The sequence below is a fragment of the Pristis pectinata genome, chromosome 18, assembly GCF_009764475.1.
Source record: "Pristis pectinata isolate sPriPec2 chromosome 18, sPriPec2.1.pri, whole genome shotgun sequence".
Taxonomy (NCBI): domain Eukaryota; kingdom Metazoa; phylum Chordata; class Chondrichthyes; order Rhinopristiformes; family Pristidae; genus Pristis; species Pristis pectinata.
This window is the reverse complement of record NC_067422.1, coordinates 31649953-31663362: the sequence shown is the minus strand read 5'-3', so window position 1 is coordinate 31663362 and position 13410 is coordinate 31649953. Positions and strand designations below refer to the sequence as shown.

General features: G+C 49.9%; 1 protein-coding gene across 1 annotated transcript in view; it reads left to right on the top strand.

Moving 5' to 3' along the window:
• LOC127579745 (myosin-16) overlaps positions 1-13410 on the top strand; it is a 168167-nt gene that overhangs the window by 142678 nt on the left and 12079 nt on the right. Inside the window, exons 16-18 of the mRNA XM_052032626.1 lie at positions 2197-2300; positions 7971-8163; positions 11358-11561. Of these exons, the coding sequence (XP_051888586.1) occupies positions 2197-2300; positions 7971-8163; positions 11358-11561 (501 nt within the window). The remainder of the gene's footprint in view (positions 1-2196; positions 2301-7970; positions 8164-11357; positions 11562-13410) is intronic.

Here is a 13410-nt window from a genome sequence, read left to right as displayed (position 1 = left end):
CAGTGTTGTCTGACACTCCATTCTGAGGAAGTGCTGTGTTGTCAGAGGCTATGTCCTTAGAATGAAATTAAAATCCCATCCAGTGCTTTGATGAGACTTGAAGATCCCATTGCTCTACTTGAAGCAGTGCAGGCCATTTCTCCAGCATTCACATCACCAATTATCTTTCAACCAACGATACTAAAATCAGATTCGTGCCCCATTCACCTGCTTGTTGCTTGATCTTTTTCTGTGGTCCCAGCTGTGTACACAACGGGAGTCACCGTTCGTTGAGAACTCTGACAGAGGGAATGTTAATCTCGGGTGTTGTTGCAAAGTTGCTGATTTTGAATTGACTACCTATTGTGCATCCAGCTTAATTTTCTTATTCCATTGACTTCACTAATAAGTAATTCTGGGTCCAGTGCTTAATAGATGGCTGATTTGATAACTTCCCAGCAATTTGTTTTTGCGTTAGTCAACTTACGACCAGCATCTTATTTTGTTGCGATTTGCTATTCAACATCATTTGGGATTGAGTATATTGTATGAAGATGAACCAAAGCAGATCAGCTGGACTGAAACTTTGGGACTCATCGATGGGTAACAAGAAGCAGTGACGCAGGGAGCTGCTGCCTCAGATTTCATTACATTTCCTTCTCAAGAATTGAAATGATCACTAAAGTAAGGTATAAGTATTATTGAAAATGATTGAAGTTGGAAAGCATGTATGCAACAGTAACAGAACTGGTCCCAGAGGTTGCCCTGTGAGAAGGAAATAAATGAATCCCTTGTGGTACTCCTGAATTCCTGCCTTCTGTATCGCTCCAGGAGATGTCTGGTACTTTGATCATGAACTGACGCCAGAAAATTGCATGCAAATTTCAGATTCCCAGTCACGTTGGTACAAACCCGACTTGGAATCATTCGGGTGCAAAATCACATCTTAACTCGAGCACGTCCAGCTCCGATTGAGGCGTGAGATGCAGAGCAAAAAGTGCTGCCTCTCCACCTCAACATCCATTAGGTTAGCAGGTTCAGTAAATCCACAGACACACAAACATGAGGTGAACTCGCTAAGAATTATTGATCATATCCAACAGCGTAATTTCATTTTTCCCCCGTTGCCAGTCACTTCAGCTCCCCCTCCCGCGCTATCACTGATATACAACAGTCCTCGGCCTCCTCCACTGCCAGGAGAACTCCAAGCGCAACCTGGAGGAACAGCACCTCATTTTCCATCGTGGAACCGTGCAGCCTAACAGCATGAACATTGAATTCTCCCACTTTAGGTAATCCCTAACCCACTTCCCCACAAACCCTCTCCCCCCCCCCCCCAACCACCATGCTTCTTTGCTGCTTCTCCTCCCTTTCCAAGCCTCTTTTTCTTCAACCTGTTTTGCCCCCCTCTCTTTACCTTTGACACATCCCCAGGTGGATCTGCTCTCCCCTCCTCCCCCACACCTGCCCATCACTATCTCTTACCTGCATCTACTTATCACCACCCTGTGCCCGCCCCGCCTCCCCTCTTTTGTCCACCTATCACTGCGCTGCTCTTCGCTACTATATATTGGGCTTCCCCATTTCCTATCTTCAGTCCTGAAGAAGGGTCCTGACCCGAAATGCTGACCGCCTGCTTTTCTCCACAGATGCTGCCTGGCCCGCTGAGTTCCTCCGGCATCGTCATGTTTTTCAGCATAATATCAAGTTTGGTAAAAGTGGAGAGAAACCTGCCGCTGAATATCATGATCAGAGTTTGGTGTCTGTAAGGCTTGTGCTTGAGTACCGTTGGTGCCTTTGCAAGGATTAAAGTGTCTGAATGTTAGTTAAGTTTACAGGAGCAGCAATGTCCAAGTACATTTGCAGAGGTGGTAGGCCTGAGGATTATGGTGCAATTTCTGTGGTCTCCATGTCTGGAGGGAATGCCTTGCCTGAATATTTATGAAGGTGCTGTTCCTGAGTAGTTATTTCTTCAAGGTTTGCTACATGAGACTAATGCAATGCATTTAAAAGGTTGCTTTGCCTCAGTGATGCATCACCTGAAATAGTGACTTTGCCTGCGTGTTGTGGTGCGTTTGCCAAGGTGCCATGTCTCTGAACACATTGCAGCTGGAACGTTTGCTGCACTTTGCGGTTGCATTCACTGAATCAGCGCCGGGTCTGTTACTCGGGGGAAGCCAGCACTCATTTGACCATCCACACTTTCCCTGGTTTCAGGCTGAGGAGAACAAGGTGGTCCGACTGCAGCTCGAGCTGACTCAAGTTAAGACAGAGATCGATCGGAGAATCCAGGAGAAGGAAGAGGAGTTTGAGGCAACAAGGTATTGATATCGGTTTATTATTGTCACTTGTACCGAGGTGCAGTGAAAAAACCTGTCTTGCATACTGTTCATGCAGATCAATTCATCACACAGTGTACTGAGGTAGTACAGGGTAAAAACAATAACAGAATACAGAGTAAAGTGTCACAGCTACAGGGAAGTGCATTGCAGGTAGATGATAAGGTGCAAGGTTTGGAAGATCGCCAGCCCTGTAAGAAGATTTAAAAGAACACTATTAGTAATAGTTAGTGGCATAGAATTTAAATTTAAAAGTGTAGAACGGTTATAGTAAAAGTAATGAGTAAATCTGCAGAGAGCAGCTTGCAATGAGTCGCCCCGCTCTGCACCAATCTCGTTCACTTACAGTGATCTTTAATCGGCGACTGTGCCAGGGACAGTTGAGCCGACAGCTGAGAGAATCAGGTGTGAAATGATTGAGGAGAAGTTGGGGTGGGGGAAGAGAGAGTTAATAGCAGTGGGGTTTGAACAACAACCTTGGCCGTGACTTTCCATTAGGCTGCATTTATTTGTCACCTTCTCCAAAACTATGGTAGGAAGTAGAAATTTTTAAATAGGAAAATAAGAAAAGCTGCTAAGATGCTGAAATTCAGGCTGATATATGGTGCAGAGTTCAGCAATTGCCCCTCACTGAAACTTCATTTGACAATAAGATTACAGAACCACTGCCTCACAGCATTGAAAACCTGGGTTCAATCTGCATGGAGTTTACACGTTCTCCCTGAACCTACATGGGGTTTCCACCGGGTGCTCCAGTTCCCTCCCACATCCCAAACACGTGCAGGTTGGTAGGTTAATTGGCCGCTGTAACTTGTCCCCGGTGTGGAGGTGAGTGGTAGAGTCTGGGGGAGTTGATGTGAAAGCAGAAAATGGGATTATTACCTGATCATTGTTAAGAAGTGTCTGGACGAGCACATGAATCATCGAACACGACAGTACAGCACGGGAACAGGCCTTTGTCTGCACCGAACACGATGTCGGATTAAACTAAATCCCATGTCCCTCCACTCCCTGCACGTTCACGTGTCTATCTAACAACCTCTTTAATGCCTCTATCGTATCTGCTTCCACCACCACCACTGGCAGCCTGTTCCAGGAACCCACCACTCTGTGTAAAAGAAAACTTGCCCCCCACATCTCCTTTGAACTCCACCCCCCCCCTCCCCTCACCTTGTATCACCTAGATATGGAAGGCAGTGGGCCAAGTGCTGGATGATGCCATTAATACGGATAGGTCCCCAATTGGCAGCGTGGATGTGATGGGCCGAATGGCCTGTTCCCGTGACTCTGGTGGAAATGAGTGGTTGGTGGTCAGCACAGACTCAGTGGGACCAAGGACCTTTTTCAATCCTGTAGCTCTATGATGCGGTGACTCTTAACCCACTGTACATCCCAAACGCTTGGTGGATGGAGGGAGCTTTCCGCCTATGGAGCTGAAACTGGGAGAGCTCGACTACCCCACCGTGTGGCGTTGCACCCACACCTCCCTCCTTTGACGGCACCAAAGCTCAGAAGCCCAGGCTCCGGCCTTCTGCCCCATGATGTGGGTTGGGACCTCACTGACTTTCAGCTGCGCTGGTCCCTGCTATTTGTTCGAAGACTTGCAGTTGTTGGCAAGGGGGTGGGGAGGGGAGGGTTTGGTGGCAGGGATATTAAAGGTGGACAGAGCCAGTTGCATGGATTCAACATACTCGGAGTTCCAACTCCCCAGGCTGAGTGTTCTGTGGTACAAGAACAAGATGAAGTTGAGACCCAGTGGTTTCTGGTGGGATGGGGGACTGGTAAAAGGGAGTCTAATCCCAAAGCAATACTTTCGTACCTTGCCTTGTCTTTTCTAAACAATGAATTAATGCAGCTGGAATTAAAAAAGTTAAATTTTCTAACGCGAAAATGGAATAAAGGTTTCAGTGTAATGTTCCCCCTCTGCTCACTCCCATTGCGTCCCTCCTGAAGATACAGATCCCTACCGTGCATCAGTTCCACCAGCTGCCCTACCCTCGCAGCTGTTTCTCAGGGCTGCTCCCAGAGGATGTTGGTAGGCTGTTCGACACACGGGGGTATTGAAGCAGTGCTGGTTATGTCTCTGTGTGTATTCCTCCCACCAGGGAGTAATGGATTCGCCATCAGATTAGAGTACTCTGACTCGTTCCCTTCACATTTTTTTTAATTTCAAAAATAAACTTTACTCATAACAGAATATATGTACAAAAAGAAAAACTGTGCTAAAAACAAGAGGGAATAGGTTTAAGATTAGAGGCGAGAGATTTAGAAGGGACATCAGGGGCAGCTTCTTCACGCAAAGGGTGGTGCGTATTTGGAACGAGCTGCCAGAAATAGTGGTTGAGGTGGGTACATTAGCAACATTTAAAAGCCATCTAGATAAGTTTAGAGGGCTATGGGCCAAACCCAGGTAGATGGGACTAGCTCGCTGGGCAACACAGTCAGCATGCATGAGTTGGGCCGAAGGCTCTGTTTCCGTGCTAAATGACACAAAGTTTTCAGTGCGAAACTCTTTACGTTCTTCATGTCCTTTGGTCAATATGTTCAGTAGTGATAACACTTCTATTTTAAACCATAGGACCATTGCCCCTTGGGGTGATACCCCTTTCATTGTTTGAGGGGCTTCCCCACCCAACTCAACCCCTCCATGTCCAGTAGTGGAAGAGCCCCAGACTGTGGACCTTACCCACAGAGCCTTAGCATTGGCAGGACCGAGCTTCAGTGCGTCCCTCAGCACGGACTCCTGCAGCCTGGGCTGTGCCAGTCAACAGGATTCCCTCATGGACATCTCGCTGTGCTGGGAGACCAAAAAGTTTCAGGCAGACCAAAGAACGTCTTTCACCGAGTTGGTGATCTTCCAGCAGCACTTGATGTCCATCTGTGTGTGTGTCCCTGGGAACAGCCCGTAGATCAGAGAGTCCCCTGTCACACAGGTGGATGAACTGAGACGAGGACCCTAATGTCCCCTTCACATGGGCTGAGAAGGCTGAGGTAATTTATAGCATCCCTACTGCAAGGTAGAGATCAAATAGATGATCAGGGACCAGCCCAAGACCTCTCCAAATCAGTGGGCCCATCCTTGCAACACACCACATTGTGCATTGACTGTACAGTGGATGCTGATAGACAAATGCAGGTCCTCCCCACAGGGTTCTATTCCGCAGAAGTTGCACGTCAGAAATGCGACCACCCAGCGGTTTATTTAAATGAAAGCATAGGCCAACTGAGGGCAACGTGTAGTTAAACCAGACTGTTTCACTTAGTCGGTCAGATTTCTCTGCAGAATGCAATGATGTTGCTGTGAACTGAGTTCCCACACGGCAGAAGGTCCCTGCAGCAGCTGGCAAATCCATCCCGACAGTCTCCCCAATGCTCGATCGGATGTCAGGGCTGTTCGTCAATGGGCCTTTGTAATTTGGGGAGGATCTGTTTGGACGTTGCAAACTGCAGTTAGTATAAAGGCTGTTTTGTTTTTTTACTGTGTTTGATAGCTCCTCACGTGAATGAATTTCTGCTGCTGAAAAATCTGTTTCCCACCTTTACTCACGTTTCTCTTCTTTTCTCTTCCATAACTTCTCTCGGAATCTCCTCCCTCTTGTGGTAAGTGTGAAACACCGGCATTACTCCTGAAGGCACTCGTATCAAAGGATTTAGAAAATTAGAAAAACTGTAGGTGTGAAAGCCTGAAATAAAAACATAAAACTGCTGGAAACACAAAGAGAGAAACAGCGTTAACATTTCCTGCCCGGGACCTTTGTTGGTGTTTGGAAAGAGAGAAACAAGTCAATTTTCAGTTGTAAAAGAAGTGAGGGTAGGGGTGGGTAGTACAGTTGGACGGGTACATTGATAGGAAAGGTTTAGAAGGTTATGGGCCAAATGCAGGCAAAAGGGACAAGTTTAGATGGATGAGATGGGTTGAAGGGCCTGCTTCTGTGCTGTATGACTCTTATCTCTGATAGTATGGGACCAAAAGGGTTAATGTGGCGGGTAAATTAGATTCTGCTTCATTGCCTGTGTTAGTGACGGGGCTGTGGGACTTGCCCAGCAAGCTGTACTAATGGAGAGAGAAAAATGGAGTCAAAATCACAGATGGATGATCGGCAGAAATGTCCAGTTCTTCTTCTTTGACAGAAAGTTTCCTTTCCATTGCAAAATAGTCTGGTTGTGGCTTCTTACGCTAGTGGCCATCTCTGGAATGTGAACTCAGCGTGAAAGGATTCACACACACGAGGGGGAAGATGCAGTTCATTGGGGAGTGGCCAAGCTCACAGTGCAGGTTGAAGCACGGTTCAGGGCATACTTCAAGGGAATAGAAGAATCAGGATCCAGATGATGACCTGAAGTTTGATTGCAGTAGGAAGGGAATTCAAAAGGAAATTTTAAGTCCTCAGAAGAAAATGTTAGAGCAGGATTTGAGCAACAACTTGAACTTGTGTAGCACTTTCAACAAGGGAGACCTGAAAGAAGTTTATAAGATTGTGAGAGCCACAGAGAGAGCAGACAGCTGGTCTCTTTTCACCAGGCTCAAAATATCTAATACTAGAGGGCGTGCTTTTAAAGTGAGAGGGGGTAAGTTCAAAGGAGAGGTGCAGGGCAAGTTTTTTTTACACAGAGAGTGGTGGGTGCCTGGAATGCACTGCCGGTGGTGGTGGGGGCAGATACGATAGAGGCATTTAAGAGGCTCTTAGATTGCCACATGAATGTCCAGGGAATGGAGGGATAGCGGTGTTGTGCAGGCAGAGGGGATTAGTTTAATTAGGCCTTTAATTTACCATTTTCATTAGTTTAGCACAACATCGTGGACTGAAGGGCCTCTTCCTGTGCTGTTGTAAAATGTTCTATGTCCTGTGTTCTAAAATGTCCTGTGCTGTTCTAAGATGTTCTAAAATGTCCTGGGCTCCTTCTCAAGAGCACCTTAAAACCAAACAATCCCAGGTATCATAAAAGGTGATCTTGGTTAAGGAGAGAGCATCTTCAAAGAGAGGGATGACTGAAGTTTTAGGGAGGGAATTGCAAGGTTTGTAGATCCAGGTAGCAGAAGGTACGTCTGCCATGGGAGCACAGTGATAATTGAGAACACTCGAGAGGGCTGAATTAGCAGAGTGGAAGGAGGTAGTTGCAGAGTTGGAAGTGGGGTGGGGATATTGGGGTCTGGGGGCAAGCCACTGGGGTGATTGTAAGCCCAATAGAACCATACCGAGAGCCGGTGTAGGTCAGCAAGCAAAGGAGTGATGGATGAATGGGACTTAGTGGGTTGCACAAACAACTCACAGAGGCACCAGAGGAACCCGGTGGGTCAGGCAGCGTCTATGGAGGGAAATGTTTCGGGTCGACGCCCTTCATCAGGATTCCCAGCCGTAATGAAGGGTCTCGACCTGAAACGTTGACAGTCCATTTCCCTCCATAGACGCTGCCTGACCCGCTGAGGTTCCTCCGACGCCTCTGTGCGCTGCTCCAGAACGTAAGCACCAGAGTTTGCGGAGTGTGGGGGTGAGAGTCCGGCCGAGTGAACAATTCTGGACAATTTTAAGAGCTTTTAATCAACACTGCTGGTTGACATTCGTCTTTATCTGATGCCGGGTGTCGCCGTTGTGTTGGTTGAAAGGATTTTGGGCTTGTCTCAGGTGACGCAACCATGTTTTGTCCTTGAAGGAAAAACCATCAGCGGACTCTGGACTCGCTGCAGGCCAGTCTCGACGCAGAGGTGAAAGGTCGGGCAGAGATGCTGCGGGTGAGGAAGAAGCTCGAGAATGACCTGAACGAGCTGGAGGTTCAGCTGGACCAGGGCAACAAGAACAACAGCGACCTGCTGAAGCTGCTGAAGAAGACGCAGCAACAGGTGAAGGTGAGGCCGAGCTGGGGACCAGAGGGGGGGGAGCCCACCTGCTCGACCCAATCTCTCCCACTATCCCCAGTCATCAGTCTGATGCACCTTATTTCACTCCATCGATTGCACACGTCCTGCCTGAGGTAAGGAGACGCAAACAGCACACAGCACTGCTGACTCGCTCTCTCAGAAAGTCTTCAGAATTGCACAGGAAGTCCCCAGGTTATGACAGGGTTCACTTCCTGAGGACCGTTTGTAACCTGAATTGCCCGTAGGTTGGAAATGGAACAGGAACAGTGTGTGCGAGAGGATCGCAGAAACGGCGGGGAGCGAGAGAGCGAGCAGGCGTGGGGAGAGCAGCCCCCGGGCATGGGAAGAGAGGCTCCCCCTCGGCAGACTCACCGACTCGGTGAGTGAGCGGGTGCATCTACCGCCAGCCTGCTCTTTTTGGGCTGGTTTTACCAAGGCTACCGAGGAGCTTTGCTGAAATTTGCTCCGGCTTTGCTTGCCAAAGAAGATTTTTAAAAAATCTTTCATCCCTCTCATTGAAAGTGCTTTTGAGTGGCCAATGGTAGGCTGAGTGAGGAGTGACGCTTCCCACAGTCGAATAATTAGCTAATGCACTGGACTTCCCACCCCCACGGCCAAGCCCATACCGATCTGATCCAGTTGTGCGGATCCAATGTTCCTGGGTTTCCTGAGCCCGGAATCGAGTGGGTCTGTGCGGCGAGACCTCAGCAGCAACTGGGCCTCAGGAGCCGCATCCAAGGCCCCGCCCACCGCCAGAACATCCAATGGCAGGAGGCGAGGCTGGGGGCGGAGCTTACCCTTCGTCAAAGGCTGAGGCCTTGAGGTTTTAATATTGATAGGCATTTGAAGACTATCACATTTTTATTAGAATAGTTTTAAAAATAAGAGAAAGCTATGGGATACTGAAAGGCCTGGATAGAGTGGACATGGAGAGGATGTTTCCATTAGTGGGAGATTTTAGGATCTGAGGGCACAGCCTCAGAATAATGGGGTGTCCCTTTAAAACTGAGATGAGGAGGAATTTCTTCAGCCAGAGGGTGCTGAATCTGTGGAATTTGTTGCCACAGAGGGCTGTGGAGGCCAAGTCATTGGGTGTATTTAAGGCAGAGATTGATAGGTTTTCAATTGGTAAGGGGGGGGGGAGCGGTGGGGGGGGGGGTATGGCTAAGGATTTTGGGGTTGTGAAAAAGAAAATCGGCCATGATTGAACGGTGGAGCAGACTCGACGGGCCGAATGGCCTAATTCTGCTCCTATATCTTATGGTCTTATGCAACTATATTTCAGAAAAAAATTAAATTGATTAAAAAGATATTGAAGCAGAAAAATAATTTAGAACTTTAAAGGAAGGAAGAGGTAGCTCACCATTTCCCTTCTCATTCCTGAGGTTAGGAATCCCCATCCAAACACTGGGACCTGACCTGGTAAGGTTTGGATGGCTTGGGATTAGAGGTGAATCCCTTGGACAGCTTTGGCACAACTGGACACAGCCAGGGACAGATGTGGCCCCAGTTGCCCCTCTGTATGTGCCCACCACCCAGCCCAGATCAGACTTAGCTGCCAGTGCCTGCACACTCCCAGTACCAGGTCGCAGCTCTGGGACTTCAACGTTAGGGGCCGATGGTTGGAGGGGAGACCAGGTAGGCAACAATACTCCTTCTGGACAGATAAGGACTGCCACAGGCTCCAGCCAGGCACAGTCGCAACAGCAGCACTCCTGGGGTAGTTACCAGCACTGAGCTGGGTGACATCTGTGCTCCCCAGACACTTGCACGTGTGCAATGCTCCTTTCCGATTTTCAGATATTAAGGAATGTAGGGTTAGTGCGAGCACGATGGGCTGAATAGCCGACTCCTGCTTCTATTTCTCTGTGTCCTTAATGCAGTCCTGCTACTGATGGGAACATCTGTGGAGAGGAAGCGGTCACAGAGTTTGGAGCATTAGAAGTTGCAGTAGGTGTGGGGAGGTGTTTGGGGAGAGGTGTCATCCTGCCACACTGTGAAAGGCCCATCTTTGAGAAATGCAGGGGATTTCTCTGGGCAGATTGTCTGCACTTGTGCAGCCACCAGGTGGCAGTGTTTACCACCTTTTTGGTCCACGGGAGCGAGCGGAGAGAGAGTGCACTCCTGCGGGCGTGACCAGTGACAGACTCAGGCAGACGGTGCCCACGTGTTTAAATACACACCCCTGAGTATCGAGGAAACCTCTGCACGTTCCCATTCCACCTGTGGGCATCTCAGAGGAGATGAAACATCTTCCCAGCTTCCTCTCTCCTGGGAAGAAGAGCCTGTATACCCTCTGTGGTGACTGTGCCCGCTTGGAGCCTGTGATCCGGAGCAGTCCTGGGGAAGCGGCGGTGGGATGGGGGGGGACAAAGGGCTGATATTGAGGTCGGCTGATTGGCGGGAGGGGGAGAAAAGGTCATTGAGGCGATGGGACAGAGAGGGGGAGCAGTTGTAACGCTGGAGGGGTGGAGGAAGGGAAGGGAGGGAGCAGAGAACGCAAAACGAAAATCAAAGCCGAGGGTGCTGGAAATCTGGAAGAACAGCAGAAAATGGTGGATATACTCAGCAGGTGTGGAAGGAGAAACAGTGAATGTGTCTGGTCAAAGACCTTTCATTCTGATGAACCACGTTGTGCAGGAGACCCCAGCTGGGTAGAGATGGGAGAGCTGAGGGAAGTCCATGCTTCGTTCGCTGGGATGGTTTGGAAAGGGTTCCAGACATCGACAGACTCGGTCCATGTCTCCCCTGCCTTGGAACCAAGGTGAAGAGGGCTGGAGTTCTGGCCAATGGTTATTATCAAAGCAACACCCAGAAACAAGAGTATCTAGTTGTTTACTTGCTATATGTGGGGGTTTGCTGTGCACCACCGGTTCCTGTGTTTCCTGCACCTAAATTGGCTGAATGTTGAAGTTTGGAGTTGGTTCTCTGTAAACACAAGCGTCTCCTGTCCACATATCCTCTTGCCCCCTTCAACGCGAGAGTCATTCTCCCCTCCTCCCACCCTCCCCTCCTCCCCCCTCCCCTCCTCTCCCCACCCCTCCTCTGCCCACCCTCCCCCCACCCTCCCCTCCTCTCCCCACCCCTCCTCTCCCCACCCTCCCTGCCCACCCTCCCCCCCCCCCCCCCCCCCCGCCCCATTGCTTGCACTGCTGCTCACCGAGCTGTGTCCCTGCGCCCAGGACATGCAGAGCCAGATGGAGGAGGACACGCGGCAGCACGAGGAGCTCCGGGAGCAGTACGCACTGGTGGAGCGGCGCTCCGGCGCCCTCTCCGCGGAGCTGGAGGAAACTCGCGGCGCGCTGGACGTGACCGAGCGCTCCCGCAAGCTCCTTGAGCAGGAGCTGGTGGACATGACGGACAAGTTCAATGAAACCAACACGCAGGTGCGTGCGGAGAGGGGGCACTGGGGACGGGGGGCAGCTGCTCACGGTGTCGTACGGCGCAGACCCACCCTGTGTATAACGTCATGAGGGGCAAACACGGGGTGAATGCGCACAGTCTCTTTCCCAGGGCTGGCGAATCGAGAACTGGAGGGTAGAGGCTTAAGGTGAGAGGGAGGAGGCACAGAGGGGTGTGAGGGGGGATTTTGTTCCCACAAGGAGGGTGGTTGGGGACTGGATCACACTGCCTGAAGAGGTGGTGGAGGCAGCTGGACAAGCACTTGAATCGCTGAGACATTGAAAGCCATGGACCTGACGGGTAAATGGGATTATAGATACAATGGGCGGCATAGAGTCATAGAATTGTATGGCACAGAAACAGGCCCTTCAGCCCAACTGGTCCATGCTGATCAAGGTTCCCATTTGCCCACGTTTGGCCCATATCCCCCTAAACCTTTCCGATCCATGTCCCTGTCCAAGTTCCTTTTAAATGTTGTTAATGTACCTGCCTCAACCACTTCCTCTGGCAGCTCGTTCCATATACGGACCACCCTCTGGGTGTAAAGGTTGCCCCCTCAGGTTCCTTTTAAATCTCTTGCCTCTCACCTTAAACCTGTGCCCTCTAGTTCCCCATTCCTCAATCCTGGGAATAAGACTGTGTGCATTCACCCATTCCAGGGCACTCATGATTTTCTACACCTCTGTGACAGCACCCGTCATTCTCCTGCACTCCAAGGAATAAAGTCCCAATCTGCTCAACCTCTCTCCATAACTCAGTCCCTCAAGTTCCAGCAACATCCTCGTAAATCTTCTCTGCACTCTTTCCAGCTTAATGCCATCTTCCCTGACCTAAACGGAACATAATATTCCAAATGCAGCCTCATTAACGTCTTGTACAATTGGAACACAACCACCCAGCTCCAATACTCAATGCCCTGCCTGATGGAGACCAGCATGCCAAAAGCCAGACGTGATCGCCACGAGAACTTGTGGGACTGCTGTACGTGGGGTTTGGAACTTCTTCTTCGAATGATAGCGGGCCATGGGCCAACGACGAAGGCGGGTAGGGGCTGGGGAACTCCCAATGAGAGACTGCCAAAACTGAATGAGATGAGTAATGGAAACTGGGCCAGGGAGCAGGCACTAGAACCAGCCCACCCACCAGCCGTGGCACGTCTCCTTCCCCACCCACTCCCCACCCTCCTCACCATGTTGCTTGGCTGCCAAGGTTCCGAAGAATCTTCCCGTCCCAGCCCTCAACATGCCCGACGAGCAAGCCCTGTGAAGGAGAGAACTCCCGAAGGTTCACAGTTCTCGGAGTGAAGGGACCTCTCCTTGGACCAGCCCCAGCTAGGCCAGAGTTCATGCCCCTGGTTCCACACCTCCCACCATCTACCCTCTCACGCCCTCCAAGAACTGTAAAAACTTCAATAAGGTCCCTTCTCAATCTTCTGCCACCCAGAGACTCCAGAGCCCTTGGGCTCAGTCTGGGAGACCTACCTCACCCCTCGAGTCAACCTCTCGGCTCAGCCTGGGAGACTCCCCTCACCTCCTGAATCAACCCACCAGTTGTACACAGGCAACCCCCCAGCCTTACAGCCTTTCAGGTGACAGAAATCTGCCCTTCACAAATTACAAATCACCAGCTGAAGATTAGAGATGTGGAATAAAGTTCACCCTCATGGAATATATATGGGGGAGAAAAGGAAATAAACAGAATTTATTTTGTTTCTTGATGCGTGTGAAGCAGCTTTGCATTGTGGAAAATTGTGATACGGACAGTTTTTTAGGAATGCAATCCCCCCGTAACACAGGGGTCACCTGTACTTGTCACAACACAGCTCTCCATCCC